The sequence below is a fragment of the Opisthocomus hoazin genome, chromosome 12, assembly GCF_030867145.1.
Source record: "Opisthocomus hoazin isolate bOpiHoa1 chromosome 12, bOpiHoa1.hap1, whole genome shotgun sequence".
NCBI lineage: Eukaryota > Metazoa > Chordata > Aves > Opisthocomiformes > Opisthocomidae > Opisthocomus > Opisthocomus hoazin.
Window position 1 is genome coordinate 5,172,415 of NC_134425.1, and position 25,209 is coordinate 5,197,623.

Consider the following 25,209-nt stretch of genomic DNA (forward strand, 5'->3'; position numbering starts at 1 on the left):
GACACGGTACATCTATGAAAAATTCTTTTGGTAACAGTTACTCTTAGCAATTATTTTTCTGCACTTAAATTATGAAAAAATAATATCATATTGCATTTCTGTTAGAATGATATCTGTGTAATTTCTTACTTGTAAAAATGGACTATGCTCAATTTTTCAGGGTTTTTAAATTTTGCGATGCTTAAAGGCAGTTACAGTTGTATAGAGTATAACTTTGATTGCTGAGGCGAATTTGATTATGATTTTAACTATACGTAATACACAAAAATTTCAGCTGTTTAACCAGCATCGCTGGCATGTTTTCCTTTAAAAACTATAGTAGGTCCTGTAGAACGAGCACTTTTCAGCTGTTGGAATGCTCTACCTTTGACTCTTTACAGTTATTTTAGTTCTATTCATCAAAAATAGAAAATATGCATTAAACATTATTTGATGGTGTACTACACCATCTGCTGCCATCATGCACACAACTCTTCCTTGTTTTGAGAAATGCGCTGTGAAAGCTTAGTTTGAATCTGTAGATTTTGATAACGTGCAATATACAGACGTGCAAGCATTCCTTTTTTAACCCTTAGCATTGACAGAGATTGCAAGAGCTCCTTTGCAGCATTTCACAAATTAAAGGCTTATCACAATACAGACCTAAGAAAAATACTGTTTATATCTTGCGTTTCTCTGTGGGGTATTAAAATAGTGGGACTACTTGCTTCGTCAGTTTAAGGGAGGGAGTAGGAAATTGAATCTCTCATTTTGTGATCATTTCTCTTCTTTAATACATTTCACCTAGTTTAGAAGTATGGATCAGAAACTCGCAAGGAAAACTGATGCCCTTTCCTGCAGCTAAATTAACAGGAATCACGTGGAAAACAATCTGAGCCTTGTATGAAAAGGGGAGCCATTAAAATTAGCCCCAAGCTATGGACTGCACCCAATATCACTAGAACTGCACTCGCTGCAGATGTGGAGGCTGGCTCTCAGGCAAACTGAGCTGTGTTGTATAGCTACAATTAAAATCAACTCCTCTGCCAAAAAATAAAAGGGAGGAGGGTAGAAGGAGAACATCAAAGACAGATTGAAATGTGTAGTTAGTAATAAGAGTGGTCTCCTCTTGAACCAAGCCCTGCAGCGATTCATGGCCCCCTTGTTAATGAGAAATTTTGACCTCTGGTTTGTAAGTTAAACTTGTAATCCCAGCTAATGAAGTAAATCAATCCCAACTTCAGTCTGTTGTTCCCATTTTTCTTTGCACAGTGTGTCTGGGAGTTAGTATCCAGGTCTACAAATACGATTTTGGGGAAAAAAAAATTATTCTGCTGCTATGTAACTTCTCCTGTTTTGCAGATTCACTTACACATATTGAAAGCAGACAGATTATTTTCACTTGTCTCTGTGCTTGTAAAATGTCCTATTAGTTTGGATGTTTTAGAGACGCTTAAATAATAGGCCTGGGTTACCATTTTCAAAGGGAAGCTGGATTTGTAGCTATCCCAAAATATTAGTCTCATAAACAGATTTATGCTTTAGATATGTGGATCTGTGTGAAATTGAGGAGCCTTATTTTAATTTGCGCTATATTTTTAAGGAGATACCAATGATGGTTTTGTGTCAGAAAAAAGGTCTCCCACTGCAATCTCAATTCTGGGAGAAAACGGATTCGCTAGCAATAAAATGAATGCAAAGCGGAGATGCTAATTTTCATAACGAGTGGCTCATCCTTTGAAATACAAACTGCTGTGTCTGCTAAGGCACCGACTGATGCAGAACCCAGCCCCAAATCCAGCCCAAAAGCCCTGGTACAGCATCCAAGTTGATTCCATGTCACACCATGTTATTAAAGAATCTGTAAGAGACCAGCAAATGATATAAAAGGCAGTGAAGTCTTTGTGGCAAAAATAAGGAGACTGCAGATTCATGATCTGATCCCTTAAAAGAAAACATAACCAGCTAGAGGAAAAAAAAAAAAACCCCGCTTGCTTGTAGCTGCTTCACTTTCCTTCTGCATTAGTAATTGGTGTCGCTGTGCACCCTCCTGAAGGATGCAGGCCCTTTTTTCTTCTAATCTGTTTCTCTCCAAAGAGAGTTTTTACATTATTTTATGGGTGTTTAGTGCTACCGACGCTGTTTTAGAGAGGCATAAGCCTCCTAACAGAGTGTGTTTTTCTAAGTGAGGGGGTGTGCAAGCCCCCCTCTACCTGCAAGCGGCTTGCTCCATCTCCGCTCTCCCGGGCAGCTGCGGCACGGAGTGGCGTGGAGTTTTGGCTCTCAAGTCTTGGCTCCTGATGTTGGGTTTTCATAGCCACCTTCCTGCAAGTCAGTCAACAAACCGTATGGCATGCTGCTGTCTTTTGTAGGCAGCATGTCTGTAGATTGCTGTCGTGAAGAGGGAACAAATGACCAAGTTTTGCTGCATTTTATGTGATTTTATGATAGAAAAGAAAAAGTTTTTTAGACCAGTGAAAGAGGAGTCTCCGGGGCTGGACACAGTTCAGCAGTTGTTTTTACTGCGATGACCACAGAGGTGCCGTATTTTGGTTACCCTGGGGACTGACTCTGGTATGTCCTTTCCAGAAGTAGAAGCCTTTAAAAAAAGTTGACTCCTGCCTGGGTTTGAGTCCTTGCTGCCAGCAAGCCGCCGGCAATTCCCTCGGGGCAGGCAGCTGTCGGGAGGCTGTTGGCATGCCCAGAGGGGATGCGTTCCCCCGGGAGAGGGGCACAGAGGCTCCTACAGCTCCAGGTTGTCTGCTCCCGCTCCGAATCGGTGGAGAGCAGGGCACCGAGAGCAGCGAGATCCAGCCAAACGTGGAGAAAAGGCTTCTCCGTAGCTGACTGAAGGCTGTCTGGAAGCTGAGACTTGCAGTCGTGGCCCCCAAGTAGGCTTCCTTCAGCCCTTCTCCGAAATTCAAAGCCCCGAATAGATGGGTCTGCCGGAGGAGGCCGATGAACAGCAGCTTGTGCAGAGCGCTGGCGAGTGGTGGAGGGAGAGCTCCAAGGGGCCAAGGGAAGGGAGGAAAAGCTTTTCCGTAGAGGGACAAAATATTAATGCCGTCCAAATACAGAGGTTGTATCCCCTAATAAGTTTTAGCCTGTAATGTGTATTTTTCCTAAGGATCAAATGTAGTGAAAATTTTTATTACTCAGAGTCCCTGTGTATCTAGAGGGACTCCACTTGGTTTGTAAGTAATGCATGAAGTATTACGTATGAGCTTCAAAGTACGCATGGATGGCTGGATTAAACCGTATTCTATTTTTGTTGGTGATAACACAGTACAATCATTAACTTCACCTGTACTGTTCTTTGAAGGCGCTCACCACCCCCATAATGATTTGAAGCTGGGTGCTTTATACGGCTGCAAATCATCGGTGCGTTATAAGCAAGAGTTTGTAATAGCCTACTTTTTGTCTCTCTAAGTTTAAAAGAAGCTTTGTTAATTCTGACAAGTGGAAAAACACAGCAGTGAATCTGTTCTCAAGTGATACACCTTAGTATGTGGAGGATCCTGTTGCGAAGAACTTCGAAAATAATCATGGTTTATTAGCTGCACAGTCTTTTCCCCTTTGTTTCTATTCATTTAATTTAAAGTGAAACAACTCAGCATGCAAAACTAAAATTAGCTGCAAAAAAGGTGTAAGTGAATAAACAGGCAAATCCATTAGAGTCGATGGGTTATTGGATCCCTTGCCATTCCTCAGATGGCGGCCTATTAAAAGTGGTAATGTCTGCCTGCGGCATGGCCTCGGGGCGAGAAAGAAGGCCAAGACAGGCATATTTCACATGCATCAGACACAAGAATTAAATAGACCAATGTTCCCTAAAAGACTGAAGTACATCTCTTTCTGACGTTCATCTCGGGCAAAAATTCATTGATCTCAGTATGTCCCTTGGCAATTATAAAATATTAAATCCAAGTCACACTTTTCTAGTTGGCTTAATTTTTTCTCTATTCACAGCTTTCTATTTGATCACTTTTAACAAGTTAGGAATAGCATCCAATAATAAAATAAAAACTGCAGAGTGAAAAAGTTTGTTCGTTTGACATTCTTGTATTTTTCTATTTAGTCTTTAGACCTGCCTGTCATTTAATTATATTTTAAATAAATCTGCACACTAAATAGATGAAAAGAATATATGTTTATACACACAAAAGCCCCCTCCACTGTCTCCTTTGAATTAGCCGTTTCTTTTTAAAGCTGGATACTCATATGTGGCCATGGTAATGCAGTGAAATCTGTATTTTAAAGCTAAATCTGTGTAGTTAATCACCATCATTTTTCCTAGTGTTAGACAGTAATTATTTCTGCTTCATGTTTCTCTTATGTCAGGCTGGCAAATGTAATATGGGTGAAACCTTACTTCCGAATTACTACTTACACAAGCTTTTTTTCCCCCCCCTGTTTTAACTGAAATTTGCTTTTGTTTGTATAAATACCAGTCAAGGAGCAAAATGAAAAATAACCTGTCAGAACCTGGATCTATTTTAACATTTATTTGGAGGTTGTAGCATACAGTACAGCAGAACGAATGCGTTGCTGGTGGTCTTCGCCGATGGGAGACTGATGCTGGGGAAGTTCTGTCCGTGCAGGCAGCCTACCTGTTGGGCTAGCTCGGTCCCTCCCTGCCCAGCGGTCCCCGCTGGCTGGCACGCTTACCGCCTGCCAGTCCTGAAATGAGCTCATTCGGTGGCCAACAGCTACAAGTAATCTTGGCTGAAAAGAAGTCAAGAAGAATGCTCAGAGTCTTGGTTTGCTTTCAGAAAACAACAATTTTGATCATTTGCTTATCAGCAAAATTACCCCGTGGAAAGGTGGGGGAGGCTAACCAGCAGGTCTGAAGTTTTCAGAAAAGTGAAGATTTTGCTTTACATTTTGGAAACAAGACCTTGTTGCCATGTCACTGCTTGTTTATAAACCACTTAATTTTTCTTAGTAAGAAAAGCTATAGCAAGTATTAATTAGCTAGGAAAAAAAGGAGTATGGCTGCTCGTATAGCTCCATTAGCACCAATGGAGAGAAACCAGCTTGCCCTGGGTGCCCAGTTTTAAACCTGGACAGATTAGATGTATTTTTCTGTGCTTTCTAAATTGAATTTTTGACCTGGAAAACCTTTACATTAACGTTCATCCCGGTGTGTGTGAGATTAGGCCTCCTGTCCGTGCTCGTAGGCCTTGGCACAGGTTTGGATCCTCTTGCCGGTGGCCCCAGGATGCAGACCGGCTCGCTCCGACGGCTGCGCCAGCATCCCTGGCTGTGAAGTGCCCGTACTGGTACAGCTTCCCGTCCAGCCTTTGCTTCTTGTTTTGGTTGGTTGGATGGCTAATTGTGCCTGTCCCTTGCTGTGTCTTTGTACAGCGTAAATTGTAAGAGAGCTCATTTTCCAATGGGGCTTGAAGGTGGGCATAGTGACTAATTGACCAGGATCCAACTGTCCCGTCTGTGACTAACAAAGCGGTGTGGGTCTAATGCGGTATTCAGGGAACAGAGGAAAACTGGGCTGGGCACCCAGAATCCCGCTAGCAGTACAGGATTTTTTTTTTCCCCTTTTTCATTAAAATTCTGATCCGGGCATTTAAAAGTCACTTCAAGAGCAATGTTACTCAGAAGCATAAGGAGTCTTGAAAAAATGCAGATATAGTTTTCCCTTTTTAAAATTAATTTTTGATTCTTCTGGAAGAACCACAATTTGAAAAAGCTCCTCAATGTAACCTAGACCAAAATGCTTGTGTGTATCTCGCCCTCTGTATATACACACACGTATAGACATATGCGTGTGTATATGTAGTATTTTCGAACTGTGTATCTGGTGTACTATCAGCCATTTGATGAGGCATTATAAGCTGCTTCAAACATGGCTGAGACTAATCCTGGTGCAATCAGAACAGAGAGTTCTGTGGGCGGCGACTGTAAGTTGCTGGGGTGAACTGGGTCTTCCCGAGGCGCGGCACGCTGCTTGCTGGCGGGCTCTCTGCAGCGGTGCTGGTGTCCAACAGCCAGCACACCTGCATGACCAGCCACCGCTGCGTTTCCAGTTCTCACCTAATGGACTGGCACTGAATATATTATTTATTAAAGCCGTGGTTCTAACTGAAGTTTGGTTTAAGTAAACATTAGTATGTCGGATTCAAACGGTGCCTTCGTTCAAAATGCCGTTCCCTTTGTTGCGTCCCTGCTGCCATCGACCGCACACTCCTGATGGCGTGCCATTTATCTCATCTGCCCTGGACATAACTCTCACCTGTTTGTCTTTGAATTTATAAGTTGCAGAACTGTGTTTGCTTTTGAAATCTACTTAAAATTCTGTATTTCAACAAAATGAGACAAAGTAAGATGATTTTGACTATACCTGTTCTGAAGATTTCCATGACTTCACATGATATGAAAAACTGCTCTTCTCAAGCTAGCAGTTTTATTTTATTCTGCAAAATTCAACATAGCTGTTCTGAATTTTTCTTATAAATTCTGTAAACATAAATTAATGATAGTTTAATCAGTTTTCTGGCTGTTTACATGTTTTTTCCTAGTCAGTTCTGCATCATGATATTCTTATATATTATATTATGGTGGTGTGAGGCAAAAGTAAAATTAATAGCTGTAAAAAGTGACAGCGTTCTGCTGTAAGGACGTGCAATGTTGTTTATTAAAATGATCCTGTTTAAAGAACATTTTACTGAACTTCATTTTTCTTGAACTGCATACTAATTTTAAAGGTCAGTGTGGTTAGTTACCATAGTAGTGACCTAAAAATAACCTTTCCAGTGTACCTGTGTATTTCTGATCTGTAGTGTTAGCATTCAGAAATGTTCTTTCCCTTAGAGTTTCAGCAGCTAAATAAGTTGCAACCCCTTCAGCTATACTCATAAAAATTTGCTTCCAGACAACATGGTCTGTTTATTGTGTAATAATCGAAATGGCACTAAATTGCAATGATTGCTGAACACTTAGGAATTGCATTAACCACTTAACTGCTAAACTATTTTCCATTTTCTTCCTCACTGTGAAGTATTATATCGATTTTCCTCTTCGTTAGAGCTGCTTACTCAACCTCTGAGATGAACGGAATATTTTAGTAGCCTTATACACTGTCATATTTTGAGTCAATCAGTAGTGACCTTGGCTGAGAATTTTCTAGAGGTTTTTAAAAAAGCTATCAAGCAAAACAGCTCGCCGTGTGTAGCCTTGAATCTTTGCAGAAAATAGAGGGAAACACAAAACACCTCTGATAAGTGAGTTTAAAAAATTAGGAGGAGGATTAAATCCTGCTCTTTCTCTCTGAGATGGATTCTTTCCTCTTACCTTTAGCTCGCTGCTGCAGAGACAGATTAGTGAACAGTTATAAGGCCTTATCCTGGGACTTAATCGTAGCCTGTTACGTGGTGTTGGGAATGCAATTAAAAATGTAAATACAGTCATGGGTGACGAATTTTAGTAGTGCCAGTGTTTTCTACGGGGATGCTGATGACTTTTGTAACTATTCTTTGTTAACGGAGGTACAGTAGACAAGCATCTGAGCAATATCAAACTTCAGAGCTCTGCGGCGACTGCTGGCTCTACGAGTTTTGTTTCCAAATATTTTAGTTTAAAATTGATTTCCTTCTTCTCCCAGAGATTTCTGGGGAGAAATTCGGCTCCTCTTTGTTTCCGAGCCAACTTGGCAGGGAAGGCGGCGGGGGGCGTGGGGGTTTCTGCCAGCCCAGGCTGGCTGGACCCGCGCTGCGGGCAGGGACGGGTTAACGGGGGCGCGGGCTGGGGGCTGCGGCGCGCAGGCAGTCATTTCCCGCACGCTGCAGACACAGCGCCGCGGGCGCCCCGAAACCTTTGGAGACCGCCATGGCTCGCGGCGGCCGGGAGTAATAAGGTGTTTTTCCCTTCTTTCTCCTTCACTGAAATTCTGTGAGGTTGCTATGCATTACCAGGGAACAATGCCACTGTTTTTGTGTTTTATATGGGTATTAAGATCCATTACAATTTGACATTTTTAAGATTGGTTATCCTGTAGTTTGGTGTTAAATTGAAGTTGTTTGTTTTGAATTTAATTCTTTCATTTTTCAAAGGAAAAAAGGCAGCACTGCTGTGCTGATAGCTTGCTGAAGTATGCCAGGATTTGATGTTTGAACTGAATGTTTGCTATCCCACAATGTAGGCAAAATTATCTTTAAGGGAAGTGTTGGTTTTTATTTTTTTTTTCAATCATTTTTTAAGTGTGGAAGATGCTTTCTGGCTAGCGTTTCACAGTCAGATTGTAGAAGATACTGCACATATAATATCTTTAAGGCATACTGGTTTTGGGATAATTTTTAACACTGTGCTACACATCCAAGAGGTATTGTGCTTAGTGCAACCTGCTTATGATTATTATAACCCTATACATTTGCAGCAGCTAAATAAACCCCACATCAAATAAATTACTGCAGCAATGTTATTAGGCCAGCAGCAATGTGAAGGACATCTGTTAATTCTTTTTCAAATGCCCTGTCCTTACTCGTTTATTCTAAACTACTCTGTTGTTAATTACTACTGAAGTACCCGAAGTAGCCGCTCAGACGTGGCAGTGAAGGCCTGCTGAGGAGGATGAGGAGGAGGATGAGGCAGGTGTAGGGCCCGGTCCGAGCCTTGCTCTGGGTGCCGGGGGACCCGTAGCGTGGTGGGGTGGGGTGAGGCGGGCAGAGCACGGGGCCGTTGGCGCGTGTTCCCCTTGCTGCGGCCACAGCAGCGGCCCGTGCTGGAGCCAGGGGGACCTCGTGGCGAGCAGCAAGGGCGGGCTGAGCAACTTCGGCCCTAAAAGTCTGACTTCTTTTTATTAGAGCTGGTGAAAGAAATCTGCAATGAAACTTTCTCTGTCAAAATACATTTTTGTCAAAGACAAAATGTTCAGCAAAAATACATCTGTTTCAAAGACGTATTTGTCAAGAAGGTTTCTCGGCTCCAAGATGACATTTCTAGTGAGAAAGTGAGTCTATTGCTGAGCAGTTGCAGCCCGGGTCCGGGAGATGAAAGATGGATGGTGCCTTAGCCACTGGGTCGGCGAGTCTCTCTGCCGCTCGTGTTTGTTGTAGCGCAGAGTGAAAACATGGCCGAGAAGTGAAAGGTTTTCCAGCTTAGTCTTCATGATGTGGTAGAAGTTTACATGTTAGAACCCAATCCATAGTTCTTTTAAAAATTATTTCTTTCCATCTGAAATTGGTGTGAGACCATAAGGTGCTTTGCTGGCTGGCACCAAGAGCAGCCCAGGTCTCGCCTTCATTTGTGACTTAGTGAATTGCAGATACTTGATCACGAAAACAAACAGGATGCTGCTTCTCAAAGGTGCAACTGAAGAGCAACTCTGGTAAATTAAAGCAAACAAGCAATGATAAAAGGACCTGCAGAAATTCTCTGCAGACAGTGTCTGAAAGGTTTCTGCTGGGAGCTGTGCCAGCGTAGTGTGAACGTGCGGAGCTTTCATCCGCGGTGTAGGAAGAACAGATGCAAAGGAAGGAGCGCTCTGTAAGTGTGCTTCAGTTTCGTCGTGGAGCGGTGTCTGGTCTTCCGACTGCAGCCTTGCCTCTCCGCGCGGGTGAAGCAGACCTGTGGCGTCTCACAGTAGTGCCAGCTCGAGTCCTTCCTCCTGCTCGTCACTGCTGCGGTCCAGTTAATGACAAAGCGGGCGCGTGAGGCTGCGGAGGATCGCAGCTCCATCAGAAACCTCTCGTTACATGATTGACCTGTAGGCAGACCGAGTGACCGAAGACGGGGCTGCCTGCCCGCGGGTGCCGGTCCCAGGCTGCATGGTGCCGTCCTCCCTCCCCGTTGCCGGACCCGGAGGGCCCAGCGGCGCGCTCAGCCTCGGCCGCAGAGCCCCACGGCCACGCCGGCCCGACCCGCGCTTCCTCCCGTGGCGTGGCGTGGCGAGGTGCCCGCACGTGCTCGGTCAGATAACATCGCGGCTTGGCCAACTTTTATTTATGGGCCAATGAATTATGCAGCTGGGGTAATTAGACGGTTTTGTTTTGTGAATCAGGATTATGCTCCTGGGGTGCCAACCTAGGAAAGTCTTCGACACTGCATAATAAAAGTCATTTTTATGCAGAGGTGGAAATACTTGAATGAAAAAGAGATTCGGGGGTGGGGGGGAGGAAGCTAACCTTCTCCTGCATTTGGAGAGCAAAAGGGAAGTTAAACTCTAGCTGTTACCCATTAAAGCTTTTATTTCTCTTGCCTCGTGCAGGGAAGGAAGAGGCTGCTTTAGTCTAAACTCCGAAGGAAAACAAATACTTCTCTCTTCCCCCAAGTAGAGCTATAAAATATAGGTGATTTTGTGTAGTTGGAAAACACGTGTGGAATTATATATGTATATTCAGGGACCTGTATATTTGTAGTCACTGTATGCTATTTGCATACTAAGACCCTGATTACAACTAAAATTAAATATTCTTTCATTAAACCGTAGTTTCCATAATATCCTCCAGTTGCATATTTTGAAAGACGTTCGAGGTAGCAGGCTAGTATGTAGTTCGCACTTCTCTCACCTACATGCCTTATGTTTGTGCCTCAAGAGAACATTGAATAACATATTTAAACTACTCGTGCGAAAAAGCAAAATTATATCTTGTGAACTGATTTCTTCACACATTCAAAAAATCAAATTCTTGTTTTGTTCAGATACCAAGCAGAAATCAGAAGGGAAACAATTTTTTTAGAAATCATACGGTATTTCAAAATGGAGACAATATGAATACCTTCAGTGAGGAGGGCTTATACTGGTTTTAAAAGTTAAATAATTTTACAAAGGTATTCTTTTATAAATATAGTTTTCACTATGTAGGCATTACAGTCTGGTTCAGTTGATGATGAGTCAGAGAAGTTTACTGAGCTGTTATGATTTAAGATTTTGAGTTGAATCCAGATATTGTAAAATAGTAATTGGCGATAGCTACATTTGATTCTTTTTTCAATTGCATCATCCATAAGAACTGGTACTATCAAGTGATAATGCTTTATTTACATATAATAAGAACTAGAGGTGCATATGTTCTTGTGTCTATCATTAGTACTTTTAAAATATATATTTATGTTTTCTATATGTCTGTGTATGTTGCAGTTTTGTGTGGGTATGTATAAATTATACCAAAGCCACGGTCTTTCATGGATTTTAATTACTGTGTAGCTTTTCTTTGAGTTTCTGTAAACAAGGCAGGCTTTAAATTTGAAAGGAGTCCAGCAGATGAGCTGTTCTGGCAATCCCTAGTATTAAAGCTTAGACTTTCAAACTCCAACATCTATATGAAAATAGAACTTGATGACATGAGATGCAAGTAATTTAAAAAAAAAACAACCAAAAAACCTCCCCCCCAAAACAACAACAAAGAACCCCCAATAACAGAAGTTTCAGGTGTCCTCTCTTGATTTACAGAATCTGTCCAGTTTGCCAAACTTTGGGGAGAACTTATGTTTATTGCCATAAAATTAACATTTTGTTTTTCCATGTGGTGCTTCTGTTTAGTTTTTATGGGTATGCAGAGCAGCGCGGTGGTACGGTGTTACAGCGATGTTGGTGTTTGTGCAAAGCCACGTTAGACCAGTCTGCGTCGCAGCGGGGTTGGTTAGAGAGAGACCAAGGCAGGCGCTGCGGGGAGCGTCGCTGGAGAACTGGAGCTGGCGCTTGGAAAGAATTGAGTGCGCTGTGGTTCCACTAAAAGTGATGCACTTTTCTAAATGAGTGTGTAAAAGAAACAAAGTACTCCAGACAGGAGTATGTACAGTATGTGGCAGGGTCTTGAGCAATATGTTTCAGAATAAAGGATCTTCTGGTTAGTCATTTGCCTTATGAACTGGGCGGGGAGGGGGGAAGCCTGTAGTTCGGAAGGAATTAAACGTTTTTAAGACCCTGACCAAATCGAGTCACCTGGGGAGCAGCGAAGGCTTCTGAAGAGCAGCGTATAACCCGGCCGTGCGTTGTGCTGCAATTCAGTTTTAAAAGCATGCTTAGAAGCCAAGATCTACAAACTGCGGCCATTAGCGGGAAAAGCTGATGTGGGATTATCAAGGTTAGAGTTCAGATAGAACAGATGGTAGAATAGTTACGACCTACTGTACCATATGTTACTGCCGCATGCGTTCAGGTAGCGCGTTGTGTGCGCTGCGTGGAGAGATCAGTGATCCTAGTGCAGGTTTTAGAAAGACCAAAAATCTCCTGAAAAATTGATTTCATAATTTCAGGCCAGGTTCTGGAGGAAACTGCAATGGGTTAAACTGCACAACAGAACTCACTGTTCCAGGAAGGGATACAAAAAAATAGCCATAGGATGCAGCTGTATCTTTTCTAATTGTCAAAAAACTGAAATGAAGCTTGTATTTCAGGACCTCTGCTTCAGGCTCATTATACTTGAATTTCTAGGGGAAGTATTTAAGGAAAAAATAAATTCACAGCACTTGAATGCAAACCATTAAAAACAGGTTACAATTTGATTCATGATTTTTGTAACTTTTGATGGGGCCAGATTTTCAGAAGAGCACGCGATCTTATTAAGGTGCCCGTGACGTGACAGATTTCTGACTGGCAGCAACTGGAGCCTCACTGGGTCAGAGTACGCCAGACGGCCTGACTCTGAGCTGTGGTCCCTGCTCTTAGTGCTTGGGTGCTCTTTAAAGAGTCTGATGTGGTACCGTGAAAACAGGAAGGCAGGAGACGAGAAAGAGAAGAAAGGGTTAATCAAGTCAGAAGTACTGAGAGAAGAAGTGGAATGGTAGCAAAGAAGAAAAATGAAGGCAGAGAGTTGTGATTTGGAGTGGTGCTAAAGAGCCTCTGGGCTCAAGATTCATCTCGCATTTTATAATGCTCATGTTGTGTTGTGTCGTAATGCGCTTGCTCCTACCAGGGCTAGCTGTTTCTCCTCTGACTGCCAGTGGTAAAAATAGGCCAGTAGCATCGCTGCGTGCTCTTTGAGCGCATCCGGAATTCCACGTTGTTTTTTCACTTGCCTCTCTAATTAATCTAGTAATCCTCTCCTGTGCGTGCGCCTGTGTACGCTGGCATGTGTTTGCTTGGTTGCCCTCTTCCGTCATCTGCTCCCGTTCTCACGTGGCTGATGATCGGCCGTGCCAGCTCCCTTCCGACGACAGGGAATGTATTACACTCCACTGCCTTTTGGTTTAACTTTGCCAAAAAAAATCCCATCACGAGCCTGCGGTTTTGGCTCATACTTTGGGAAGGGTTGTTCTTCTGTAGCTGCGACCCTCTTTTTTATGTAATATTCATGTTTATTTTATTTTGGGAGTAATTAGATGTGAGAGACTTGTCAGTTTATACACTGACCATTGTCAACTTTCGGGACCTGTTAGTAATGGCTATTCAATACGTATCAGATGATTTACGCTATTAGGTGATTTTGTGTCAGTCTTATTTCCGATTACGCATTGTAATACCTGTTTTAAGCCTTGTTTGTAATGGCGCCTTTGATTTGGCTATCTGGTTTTTAATTTATTGTAAATAATTAATAACGGTACATATTGGGGTTTTTTCTAATAAAGGAAAGGTGATGATAGCTGTGATATTTGTTTGTTAATTCTGCTTGTCTTGAGGTAGTCCGAGTGGTATCCAAATTTAGCAGGATAGTAAAGATGAGAAGTTAGCAATAACTGAGACTAGAGCTTTGACATCTGAAAAAAATGGTTGTGTGCATCACCATGTCTCCTCCATGATCGTCTGTAGACTGAAGAGATTTTTTTTTTCATTATTGATATAGATTGCTCAATCATTTTGTTACAGCAAGACACAGTTGATTAAAGGATCATCTTGGAATTTTTTGTGATGCATTTAATCCCACTTTGTAAAAAGAAGGGGATCTGGGTTAATTGTGAGAGTGTGAAAGCGTTACCTTTACAAAAACAATGAAGTTTGTTTTTTTCCAGATGGCTTAGTTTGAAAGCCCAGGTTTGTCCTCTGTTGTTGGCTGTGTTGAATACAAGTGTCTTTCAACGGCTGGTTGTCTGCTTTGTGGTGAAATGGGTTGGAGAAAGATAAGGATTTGGGAATTCATGAAGCTAGAGCGGATTACAGGGTTCTGAGAATGTTAAAGTTTGAATTGTCAGCATAGTGTTTATAAGTTAATCTGATCTGCTTTTTACTCAAGGCTTGGCTGTCTTATTTTGTCTGATAATGGAGAGAAAGGAAAAACCTGTATTGACACTAAGAGGTTAGAGGACAGTATGAAGCAGAGGGGTTTTTTAAAAAAAAAAAAAAAAAAGATGATGGCAGTGTGTCTGCTGGAGGGCTCGGAGGCTGGGTGGCAGATTGGGCTGCAGGCTGGAGGGCAGAGCAACGCGGAGCTGGGCAGCCGTGCCGGTCGCGACGTGTGTCTGCTTTGGGTCCTGGAGAAGTGATCCTGGTGTGAGAGAGACAGAGAGGAGCCGACTTAAAAAAGTTAAAAAAGGAGTGGAGAAAGAGTACGGCGTGATAGACAGCCCAGGGTGCCCACGGCGTGCGAGGGGCTGTCTTCAGAGGGTGGAGGGGAGCAGGGAGAGCGCCTCGAGTGGGGGCTCCTCCAGCTGCCCGGGTGTCTGTGGGAGGGACACCCCGCCTGGTTCCCCTGCCGCAGCCGTTCCTCCGACCTGCTTGAAGGTTTTGGGACATTTTCTGGACAAGCAAAGCCACTAATTTAAAAAGAGTCAAGAGCGAGACTTGACTGTAAGAAATCAAGAAATGAGTGGCTGATTCAGCGGCTTGTCCCTGCTGAACGCCGTCGTCTCCCTCGGGTCTGAAAGCACCAGGCCTTCGCTCTGTTCCACGGTGTTTGCAGCAATAGAAGGAGCGTTAGCCGTCTTCCACATGTTGTTTACAAATGTTAACGAATGTCCTGTTTCCTGCACGCTGGACTGTGTTCCAACAATGTGTTTGTCCTGCAAGGTGCAGGTATTAGCATCTAGGGCTGAATTTTATTGCCACTCTGGTCTGCGATAACCGCGTCGCCTGCGTTGGTTTGGTTTGTTTCGTGGGCCGGGTGTTCGAGTTAGGGCCACAGACTCTCCTCAGTCCACAGAGGAGCCTTCGGTAATTACAGGGAAAGGTTCATACCACTGCCCGTAGATTGTAACTAATCCACAAGCAAATTTTACACGGAGTAAAACGTGCCAAGAGCTGGTAGATCTGTGGCTATTTTTGCCCTTTGCTTGGCAAGTGGTGTAGAAAGTCACTTGATTGGCATTTGCACAATTGCTGGGAGTGCGCAAGATGGCCCACAGTTGCAAACATAATTATTGTAAAGTCTGGGTGTTATACATCATAATTAGGCTTAAGAACTGAAAGTCAGTTGAGATGAATGAGGGCAATTCATGCTCTCGAGAGCTGAGAAAGTGATTTTGGTTTAGATTTCACATTTGTAAGATTTTTTTTTCCCCACAAGTTTTAGATACTTTCTTCTCTGTCTCCTGCTTTGTCCCCTCCCACGGGAGGACAGGCACTATAGGAACCAGCTATATGATATCTGTGTCTCACTGTAAATAGGTGAGGTATAGCTGGCACGTGAAATGTCACGATGCGCTTCTTGGTGCTGATTTTTTCTTCATCAAAACCAGCTATGAAGGAATCTTGTCCCCCCCAGCTACCCGGTCCCCTACAGTTGTTCTGCTCAGCATGTCTTCAGTAAGACAGACCAAAAAAGTAACCTTTGCTGGATAGCAATTATGTACATTTTAATTAGATATTTAAACAATTAAATTTTACAGTTACATGTATCTAGAGATTGATGAATGTCAAGAATAATTATTCTAAGTTTCTGGTTAAATGAAAGTGACAATCATACAGGTTAGAAAAGAAGGGGCCACGCACTACGTGAAACTGTGGTAGTTTTGAACTAATATCGAGGATTTCCACAAGAGAAAATTCAGAGGGGATTCAAATATGGTTCAAGGAAAATGTGAATTCTGCCAGCTGGGCTGTGGGGCTTCTACCAAAGTTGGCTTGACGTTGCTTGACACTGGAGAGAGAATATAGCGATGTGCAGCGTGACTGGGCTGGAGTAAAATGGGCAAATCCGTAAAAAAAAACAAAAAGAGCCACAAACACCCCCCATGCTATTGTTGAAAGATGAGAAGCGAAAAGCACCACAATGCTTGAAAAATAACAATACAAAAATTTGGCAGGATTAGTATTTCAAAGGGAGCAGCACTTGATTAAACATTTGGAAAGCATGGGAGGAGAAGCATTCCAAACAAAATGAAAATATGTGTGTACGATGGAAACAGGATAAATGGAATATCCCACTTGTAATTACCATTGCAAGAATGCAGCCCCAACTTAGAGTTCTTTATCAGGTAAAATTGTCATTGCTTTTAAGTCCAAGTAAGGCAGTGAATTGTGGTGGGAGCGAGATGTTTGTGAATAAAGGTGTTGGCAAGATCTGCAGCTGCGGCGAAGAGCCGGCCCGCGAACAAAGTCAGCGAAGAGGCCTGGAGCCGGCAGCCCCAAGCAAGCCGTGAGCGCGTTGCACGGGGTCAGGGGACCCAGGCACCCGTTCCCGTCACACCAGGCGATGCGAGAGCCCTTGGGGAGGAGGAAGGTCTTTGCAGGATGCAGAGCTGGATCTTTTTGCAGGAAATCCTGAGGTTTTCTTTCTTATGTTAATGTAGTGATTATTCAGAGATCTGCATGGATACACTGACTAAGAATCATAGAATTGTGAAGGCTGGAAAAGACCGTTAAAGTCATCAAGTCCAACCGTCAGCCCATCACCGCGCCTGCTAAACCATGTCCCGAAGTGCCACATCTACACGGGTTTTGAACCCCTCCAGGGATGGGGACTCCACCACTGCCCTGGGCAGCCTGTCCCAATGCCTGACCACTCCTTCAGGAAAGAAATTTTCCTAATAACCAATCTAAACCTCCCCTGACACAACTTGAGGCCACAGTAATTTTTTTTTTTTAATTTATTTAATTTTTTTTATTTTTTAGTGATAGGACAAGAGGAGATGGCCTCAAAGAAGCTAAAATCAGTGGCATTCTGGTTTGTTCCTGAGCGTGGCCTGTTGAGGGCTGGGTAGCTGAATGCCCATCTCCCTCGAGCAGTCCCTGTCGTGGCCGTAGCTGCCTTGCACTTGTCTCCATGGCTGATTTCCCTTGGGGCAGACCTCTCCCCATCCCGAGCTGTTCCGCCCCGAGGTGCCGCATCGCCTGCTGTCGCTCCACTCCCGCTCAGTCATGGGGGGATGCTCCCTCAGAGGCAGGCATAGGTGGTCAGGCTGGTAACAGACGCCGAGTTGTCCCAGCTGGGGGTTTTGGGTGTGATGCTGTTCTACAAAGCAGGTTTTCAATTATAATAGTGCTCGCATGTGTGCCTTAGCTTAACAAAATAAAAGCAAAGAGCAGGTACATAGAAAGCATTCTTGTAATGGCAGCCCGTTCCTTTGGGTTGGAATACCATCATGTAATTATGAACTAAAGTGATCACATCTAAAGAAAAAATTTTCACTGTATCCATGCCTTAGTATGATTTACCTTCCCCTTATTATTTCTTAATATAAAAATTACTGCATGCTGTCTTTGAAATGCTGCAGTTGTGTTGGTATTTGGAGTACTTGTAAATACTTGTGCAAATCAGGTTTTCTGATGTTTGTCTGCAGGGCGAGGTGTGTGTTTGTGTGCCCCGGGGAAAGGAGATGCGTTTGCATCCAAGAGGGCGTAGCCAGCGCCCGCGTGCCAAAACGGAGTCTGTAGGAATGGTTGCACTAAAATAGTACGGGATAAAAATGTTTGCACATGAAAATAACTAGCTTCCGCAGAAGTGATGGTATCTAATCCTCCCTGCGAACGGTGCTGATCTGCAGGCCTAAATGATAGCTTTTGGTGATGACTCTTCCTAAAGACAGTAGCTGAGCCCCCATCCTGTGCGTATGAAGATGCACAAGCTTTTTTGTAGGTGTAATTATATTTCGTACAGTATTGTTAATCTTTGAGGTGCTGACAAACAGTTATTACTTACTTTTCTGTACTTCAGGGGAATACTGATTTAAGGATATTTCGACTCTCATTTTCATCAGTGAAATCACTACTGTTAGCCTCAGTAGGTGCTGAATTAAACCCTAAATTACGTGGGACAGCTTATCATTGATAATATTATACCTGTTTTTCGTGTACGAAGTGCCTCTCGGCCAAAGATCTAATAGCGCTTTATGCAACTAAACATCATTGCTGCAGAGTATCTCCAGAATATTTCTCATGATCCGAGACCTCTTATTCCGAAGAGCAGAGTGACAGATACCGGATCTTCCCCCCCTCATCAGGCAGAACTCCGCGTATTTTTCGCTCCGTGGCTAGCTCAGCTTTGGATTGTTCCCATGTGATTCCCATGTTCAGACCTTGGCTTGGAGCGCGCGTCTGCTACGAGGACGTGCCACGCGGCCTGGGAAGCAGCCCAGCAGCCCTGCCCTCCTGCCTGCCCGCCTCCCCGGGCCGCAGCCGGGCGACGGCCGCAGCTCCAGGCTGCGTCGGCGGAGAGGTGTCAGGACGGAATCGTTTGCTGGGGAAGGAAGGGTGGATAAAATATTAAATGCAATCTGCTGTTTGCCCTTTGTGTTTCCTGACAAGAATATTGTACTGTACTTCCATGGTTCTGTAATTCAAAGCTGAAGGTATACAGATTTGTGGGAAAAAAGAGATTTAATTGTTCAACAGTAGAAGTCATTATTATAAAAAAATGTAGATTTTTTTATTACATGTGCTTTCTTATGTGAAAGCCCTTCTATCTCAAGCGAGGAACAGCAGCACGCTTTTGAGAGTTACTCCGTTTAATTTTCATACACCTGCTGCTCTAATTATTGTAATTTAATGCACAAAGACATTTTTACTTTCTGAGCAGGAGGGGAGTCGGTCCATGAAAATTTCAGATGAGGTGTGTCTGCCTCTCTCAGTCCTCTTTCCCAGTCGCCTTTAGACCTTTCGGGAAACGCGGATCAGATCTGGGGGGGTGGGGGTAGCAGAAGGGGGACAGAGGTGGGAAGGAGCTCGAGATTTTAGGTGCCCACAGCTTCCCCGAGAGCCGTTGGCTTGGGTGCAGGAGAGGGGGACGTGCTGGTCTCGGCAGCGAGGAGCGGCTGCGGTGTGAAGGCAGCAAGCTTCAGGGGATGTCTGGCTTCAGGGGATGTCTGGCTTCGGGGGACGTCTGGCTTCGGGGGATGTCTGGCTTCAGGGGACGTCTGGCTTCGGGGGACGTCTGGCTTCGGGGGATGTCTGGCTTCGGGGGATGTCTGGCTTTGGGGTGCGTTTGGCTTTGGGGGAGGTTTGGCTTTGGGATGTGTTTGGCTTTGGGTGCATTTGGCTTTGGGGGACGTCTGGCTTTGGGGTCTCCGTGCCTGCCGGGTGACTGCTGAGCGGGGCGGTGGGTTGGCCGCCCCGGGGATGACGCTGGCCTGGCTGGCAGGCGAGGATGGGAGTGGGGCCGACCACGGAGCAGGGCTGAGACCGTGCTGAAAAGGTGGAGGCTTGGGGGGTGGGGGTGTGACGGGCAGAGGGCAGGGCAGGGCAGGGGGCTGCGAGCGTTTCTGTAGGAGGCACAAGGTGATGGACGTGCTGCAGGGAGCTGGGTTTACTGGGGTGAGCAGTCGGACCAGAGAGAGGTGACACGTTGGTAAGAAACGAGGCGTCAGTGGCTGCTCTGCGCGCAGGACTGTGTGCTCTCATTTCTACCCTGCCGCTTGCGACACTGTGTGCTTCTCGGGCAGATTGTTGTATATTTACCTAGTGATCCACCAAGTCTGTGGTCAGTATTTTATTTGGAACCGGTTTTATTCTGCTTTTCCAGCGGCATGAGCTTTCTCGTAGAGGACAACCATGGAAACAGCAAACAGGCTGAGATGGGTGGCCCAAACCCTGTGTCACATCTGACGGAAATTCAGAATTGCTTCAAAATGTGCATCCTGAACCAGTAATTACTCTGATTCTGCTTGAGCCGTAACTTCAAGCGACGTAGCTTCCAACAGTTGAGCGTGACAGCCCGCCCAACGCTGTTATTTAAGATGCGGTGGGCTCTGCCCACGTCAGCCGCGCGTCTGCAGCGCACCAAGGCCCGCTGAAGCCGATGGGCTCTGGCTGTCCGCTGGGTCCTGGCTTGCAGGGCGACGGAGCGCGCGGCACCGCGGCGCTTCCGCCAGTCCCTGCATTTGATTTTCCGTGAACTGACTGTACGTCCCCTTCCGCCCCGGCCGGGAGCGGGAGCTGCGTGGGGGTCTCGGGAGACCCCCTCCGTAGCCCCCTCTCCAACCCCACCAGGAGCCAGCGGGTGCCGGACGGTGTGTTTGCTCCCTGGTTTCGGTGTGTTTGCTCCCTGGTTTCGGTGCTGTCCTGCAGGCTCTGCGGGCACCGGGCGCGCGGGGCCTTGCGGGAGGCAGGGCTGAGGCGGTGGGAGAGGAGGGGACAGCGTGCGAGGGGCTGAGAAGCCGCTCTAACTCGTGCGTGTAAGCAACCTCAAAATGAAGAGGTAGAGAGAGCTCATATAGAAATTAAATGTTTTTTCTGGTCTGGAACATCTTAAATTTCCCTTAGATTGTAAATAGAAGTTCACTGATATGAAAACCAGTACTGATATATTTCTGAGTGGGTGTGATTTGGAAGAGCCTGGGTGTGTCAGGCCAGGAAATAAAGGATGTAAACAATTTACAAGAATTTATTTTTTGATTAGAGCTTTTATCTTTGTAACTCTTGTTAGTTGCCATAGATACAGACAACACAGGGCTTGTTTGGATTAATGGAAAGTCTGTCATGCTGATAAAAAAAATGTGATTTTTCTTGAGAAAACTGTGCATTCCTTCAATTCTGCTATTCCTGGCAATTAATTTTAACTATGCTTGCATTCATGTATATAATTAAAAGTTTGTGGCATTTAGTAGTCTACATTTTTTATATAGCATCTGCAGAAGAACTTTTAGTACAATGCAGTACCGAACAAATTGGTCTTTAATTTAAATTAGAGATGGTATTGACAGATATAAATTACTGTTCTGTCAGTTTACAGATGTGCTTCTGTACTTCCTAAAATCATTCTCATGATTTTCTCCACCTTGTGAAACAATTGCAGAACATTATCCGGCAACTGCTTGGCTCACGAGCGCAGTTACGGATGTGCACAGCGTGACGCCGTGTTGCGACGCTGCGGTCAGGGTACGCTCTCCCTAGGTGGAGGTTCCGGATCTCCGGTGGTAAATGCGAGGAGTGGGCCTTACCACATCTTAATGCCGGCTGCCTCGTCTGAAGAGGAAGCTGTTACTTGCTATAAATGTACCTCAGCTGATGCAAGGAAGGGTTTTATGGGAAGACAAATTTAAAGAATGAAGTAGCTTTTCTGTTCTTACTTGGTAAGCGTGTGCAGGATGGTTCGAGTCCAGTGCGCTACGGCCAGTAGTTTTTAACGAGTTGAAGGTGGCCGCATTTCTTACCCGTGTGTTCATGGCCGTTCAGGAGCTGCGGTCAGGATGAATCCGGGATAAGCATTACTTGGGGCAGGGGGAGAGATGCACCACGGGGGGAGCAGAGAAGAAAAAACCATTTTTGAGTCAGCTTGATTTAGAATATATGTATCTGTGCACAGCGGGAACAGTGGCAGCGGCCCTGGCAAAGCGGCTGCCTGGCCAGAGCGGAGGCGAGAGGCAGCGTCAGGCAGGGCATCGCTCCAGACCGGTGGCAGATACAGAGTGCGAGTTCAAAGGATGCTCTTTCTTTTAGGAATATGAAGTGTTTCGGCGTAAAGGCTGAACTCAGAGCCCTGCGAAGTAAATGGATTGTGCACGGGGGACGTGTCTGGCATCAGCATGGATGAGCCACTCGTGCAGCTGCAGCTCTGGCTTTGCCTGTGAGCAGTGAGGCTGGGTGGCAGATCAGCTGATCTGGGAACAAGGACTGCTCCATGCTGGGGAACAGGGTCCCTCAGACCAAACGCTGGCAGTGCTCGGAGGTTGTGGGCTTCTCCCTCTCCTGCCTGCAAGCTCAGCCACATTCATTTCACCACATTTCACCAGGTTGTGGTTGTGGTTGCGAGAGAATGGGATTTGCCCCACTACTGTAACGGAGTCGTCAGGTGCAGGGGGAGTAGCTGGAGCGGTGTCGGTCTGCAAGGGGTCTGGCTGCTGGCGCACGGAGAGGAAAGCAGCAGAGACAACGGTGCCGTGTCTTACTCACGAGATACCGTATATGTTTCCCCTACAGTCTTTCAGTAGTAAAATTACACTTAGCTGTATTTTTGATGGCTAGAATCAAGACCCTAGAATCAGTATTTCCTTGGGAAAGAAAGACAGGTTATCAAGAGCAGCAGTAAGTAAATTTGGGATTTTAATATTGAAAAATTTGCCAGATGTCTTAGAGGTCTGAAAAATAGTTTAAATCTTTTCAGAGATTAAAACCTATTTTTTAGGTCAGAATGGTTTATTTTGCCAGAAATCAATTGGAATTAATGAAAACAATGGTCTCCTAAGGATGAAAAAAGGGTTGAAAGTGTGAGTGTATCAGGTTTCGGTTTTCAACTCAACAAGACTGCAGAGTCTGTAATTACGTCCTTTCAGTCTCTAAGTGCTCTGATCACAGTGTTCGCAGGCCCAGTTTGCTTTTTCTTGGACAGAAAATGGGGATGAGGTATTCAGCAATTCAGTACCTTTGAACCAGTTTAAACAAAGGAAAATTATTAAACATAGCTTTAGAAAGTCCTACACTAGTGTTTGTTGTTATCATCGCACAATGCCTGAGTCTTTGTGATTTTTCTGTTTAATTTTTCCCCTCCCGACTGAGCGCCGGTTGTGCTGGGTTTCGCCCCGCGGAGCCTTCCTCCCCAGCAGGCCCCGGGGAGCGGCTGGGGTCCCCGCGGGGCTCGCTGCCGCCGAGTAGTTGGGGTGCAGCATCCCATCCCGGGCCCAGGATGCGCAGTGGGATGGTGCACGTGTTTAGTGCACCGGAGGTGGCTTGGTCTGCTGCAAATCATTTTGTCCTTAGAAGGCTCCCAAAATTAAACGGTCAAATACGTCTATGGTTGACGTGACTGTAGCAGGAGAATCAGTCAGACGTGTTTGTGATGAGTTGTAACTGAACAAGGTCTAGCCTCGTGTGTGTTAGATTGGATATTAGGAAAAATTTCACTATGGAAAGAGTGGTCAGGCATTGGGACAGGTTGCCCAGGGCAGTGGAGGAGTCCCTATCCCTGGAGGGGTTCAAAAACCGTGTAGACGTGGCACTTCAGGACATGGTTTGGCAGGCATGGAGGTGTTGGGGTGACGGCTGGACTGGGTGATCTCAGAGGTCTTTTCCAACTTCAACGATTCTATGATGCTATGATTCTATGTTTTCATTTACTCAGGTTAACTTGTTGAGACTCAGAAGAACAGAAAAAAGATGCCAAAAAACCCTCATATACTTTCAAAAGGAGGCTGATGATAATCCATTTGAGATGTTTAAAATAATCCAGCCGCTGGTAGTTGTAAACCTGAGAGTACGAGGGAACTCTTTGCTGTTGCAGGACTTCTGACTTTGCTGTTTTCTTTGTAGGGCCTCGGAGTGTCCGGTGGAGGTCAGGCTGGCTTGGGGACTCCGTCATCCAGGCAGTATGCACGGCAGAAAATAACTCGCGTAAACCTCAGGGACTTCATCTTCTACATGGAACAGGAAAGAGAAACGAGCCATTCTCTCCTGCTCTACCGAGCTCTGCTGAAATAGAGCCAAGAATTGTCTGATCGCTCCATACAGAAGCTCAACTTGCATTGAAAAGCTGTCATTTTAATGTGCCTTCTATTTTTTTCAGAAGTCAATGTTCCAGTAATTTTGTTTTGTAAACCCGTCAGACACATGCAATAAATTCCCTTTATGTAAAAAAACAATTAATGAAACCCACAAAAAATGTGCAAAAGGTTTTAGAACGTTAAATCCGCAGATGAAACCAATGTCAAAGCCTTGCTCGGTGGGGCCGCCGTCCCAGGGCTGAGGAGGGGGGGTTGCGCTGGGCGGCGGGTGGGCTGCTGCTGCTGCTGCCGTGGCTGCCCCAGCCCCTCGCAGCCCGGGGACGCGCCGGGGGCACGGCGTGGGGACACGGCGTGGGGACCCGGCCGCGGTCATAGCCCGGCTGTGTGCCGGCCGTGCTGGTTCTGCTCTCCCGTTGGCTTCACCAGCACCGTTCCCACTGACCAACGTGGGACACCTGGTGTTGCGTCACATCAGTTATAATGGCAGGTTTTTTGCACAGCGAAGAGAATAGCCACTGCATGCTCTCACAAATTTTATATATTTAGGATTTTTGCTTTTACTGCGCAGCTCATATCCAGAGCCATTTGCGGAACCAAATCCTAAGTGTATGGAATCTGTGCGCTCGGTCCTGGCTGAGGTACCCTGACTCACTCCCCGTTGTTTCCTACATCTCTCCAACCTTTTGCACATTTGTAGCCGCTGGTTAGTAACACGAGTCAAAGCTGGGTTTTATTTTCTAAAAAATACCTTAATTTATTTATTGCGAAGAGTATGGTTTAACGGTGGTTTTCAGAGAGAGTGTTGTTCAGTGACGACGTTGGAGCATTCTCTGGGTTTTTAACGTCGCTGTGAGGGGCATTTTGGGGCCGGCGCTGGGGCGCGGGGAGCAGCGTGGTGGGGCCGGGGCCGTGGGCCAAGCCAAGGGCTCCGGGGCTGGCCATGGCTCCGCGCGGGACGGCCGACCCGCGGGCTGGAGCTGCTCAGCACCCCGCGCCCGGCGGGGAGTGGAAGGAGCGGGCTGCAGAGCTGCGAGGTGGGGTGAATGCTTCTCAAATGCTTCGCTGAGCTGGAAGGGAAGGGCCCGCGCCAAAGCCCCGCGCCGTCACGGGCATCGGCCGGGCCGCGGAGCAGGCGGGAGGGCGCGAGTCCTCATGCTCCGGGCACAGCAGTATTACCGGTGACCGCCGAAGGGAGACAGTTGCTTATTTATCTTTTCAATTTTTACTATGTTATGCTTGCCACTTTTTTGAGGCAATGTTTGTTTGGTTTTTTTTAATGGGAAACCATAGCGAAAGCACAAATAGAACTATTTGTCTGATAGTTTTAAAAACAAAAGTTTTAATTATTTTTTAAGGTTTATGAAAAGCAGAAGAAAATTTATACTGCTGCTATTTAGCCAAAAGATTATTCATAAGGTATTTAAGGCCAGGAAGTGTAAAATTATGTTTTAAATGTATTGATAATTTGTACATATTGTTTATAAAGGCCTTGTGTTTATTAGAATTACGTTATTTTGATGATTTCTGTACATA

The 25,209-nt window shown here is 45.3% G+C and overlaps 1 protein-coding gene across 1 annotated transcript in view; it reads left to right on the forward strand.

The window, feature by feature from the left end:
* The window catches only part of LOC142362927 (transcription initiation factor TFIID subunit 4-like), a 145,717-nt gene extending 120,626 nt beyond the window's left edge, over window positions 1-25,091 (forward strand). The window contains exon 15 of the mRNA XM_075434163.1: window positions 23,486-25,091. Within this exon, the coding sequence (XP_075290278.1) occupies window positions 23,486-23,653 (168 nt within the window). The 3' untranslated portion in view covers window positions 23,654-25,091. The remainder of the gene's footprint in view (window positions 1-23,485) is intronic.
* Window positions 25,092-25,209: the final 118 nt, after the last annotated feature.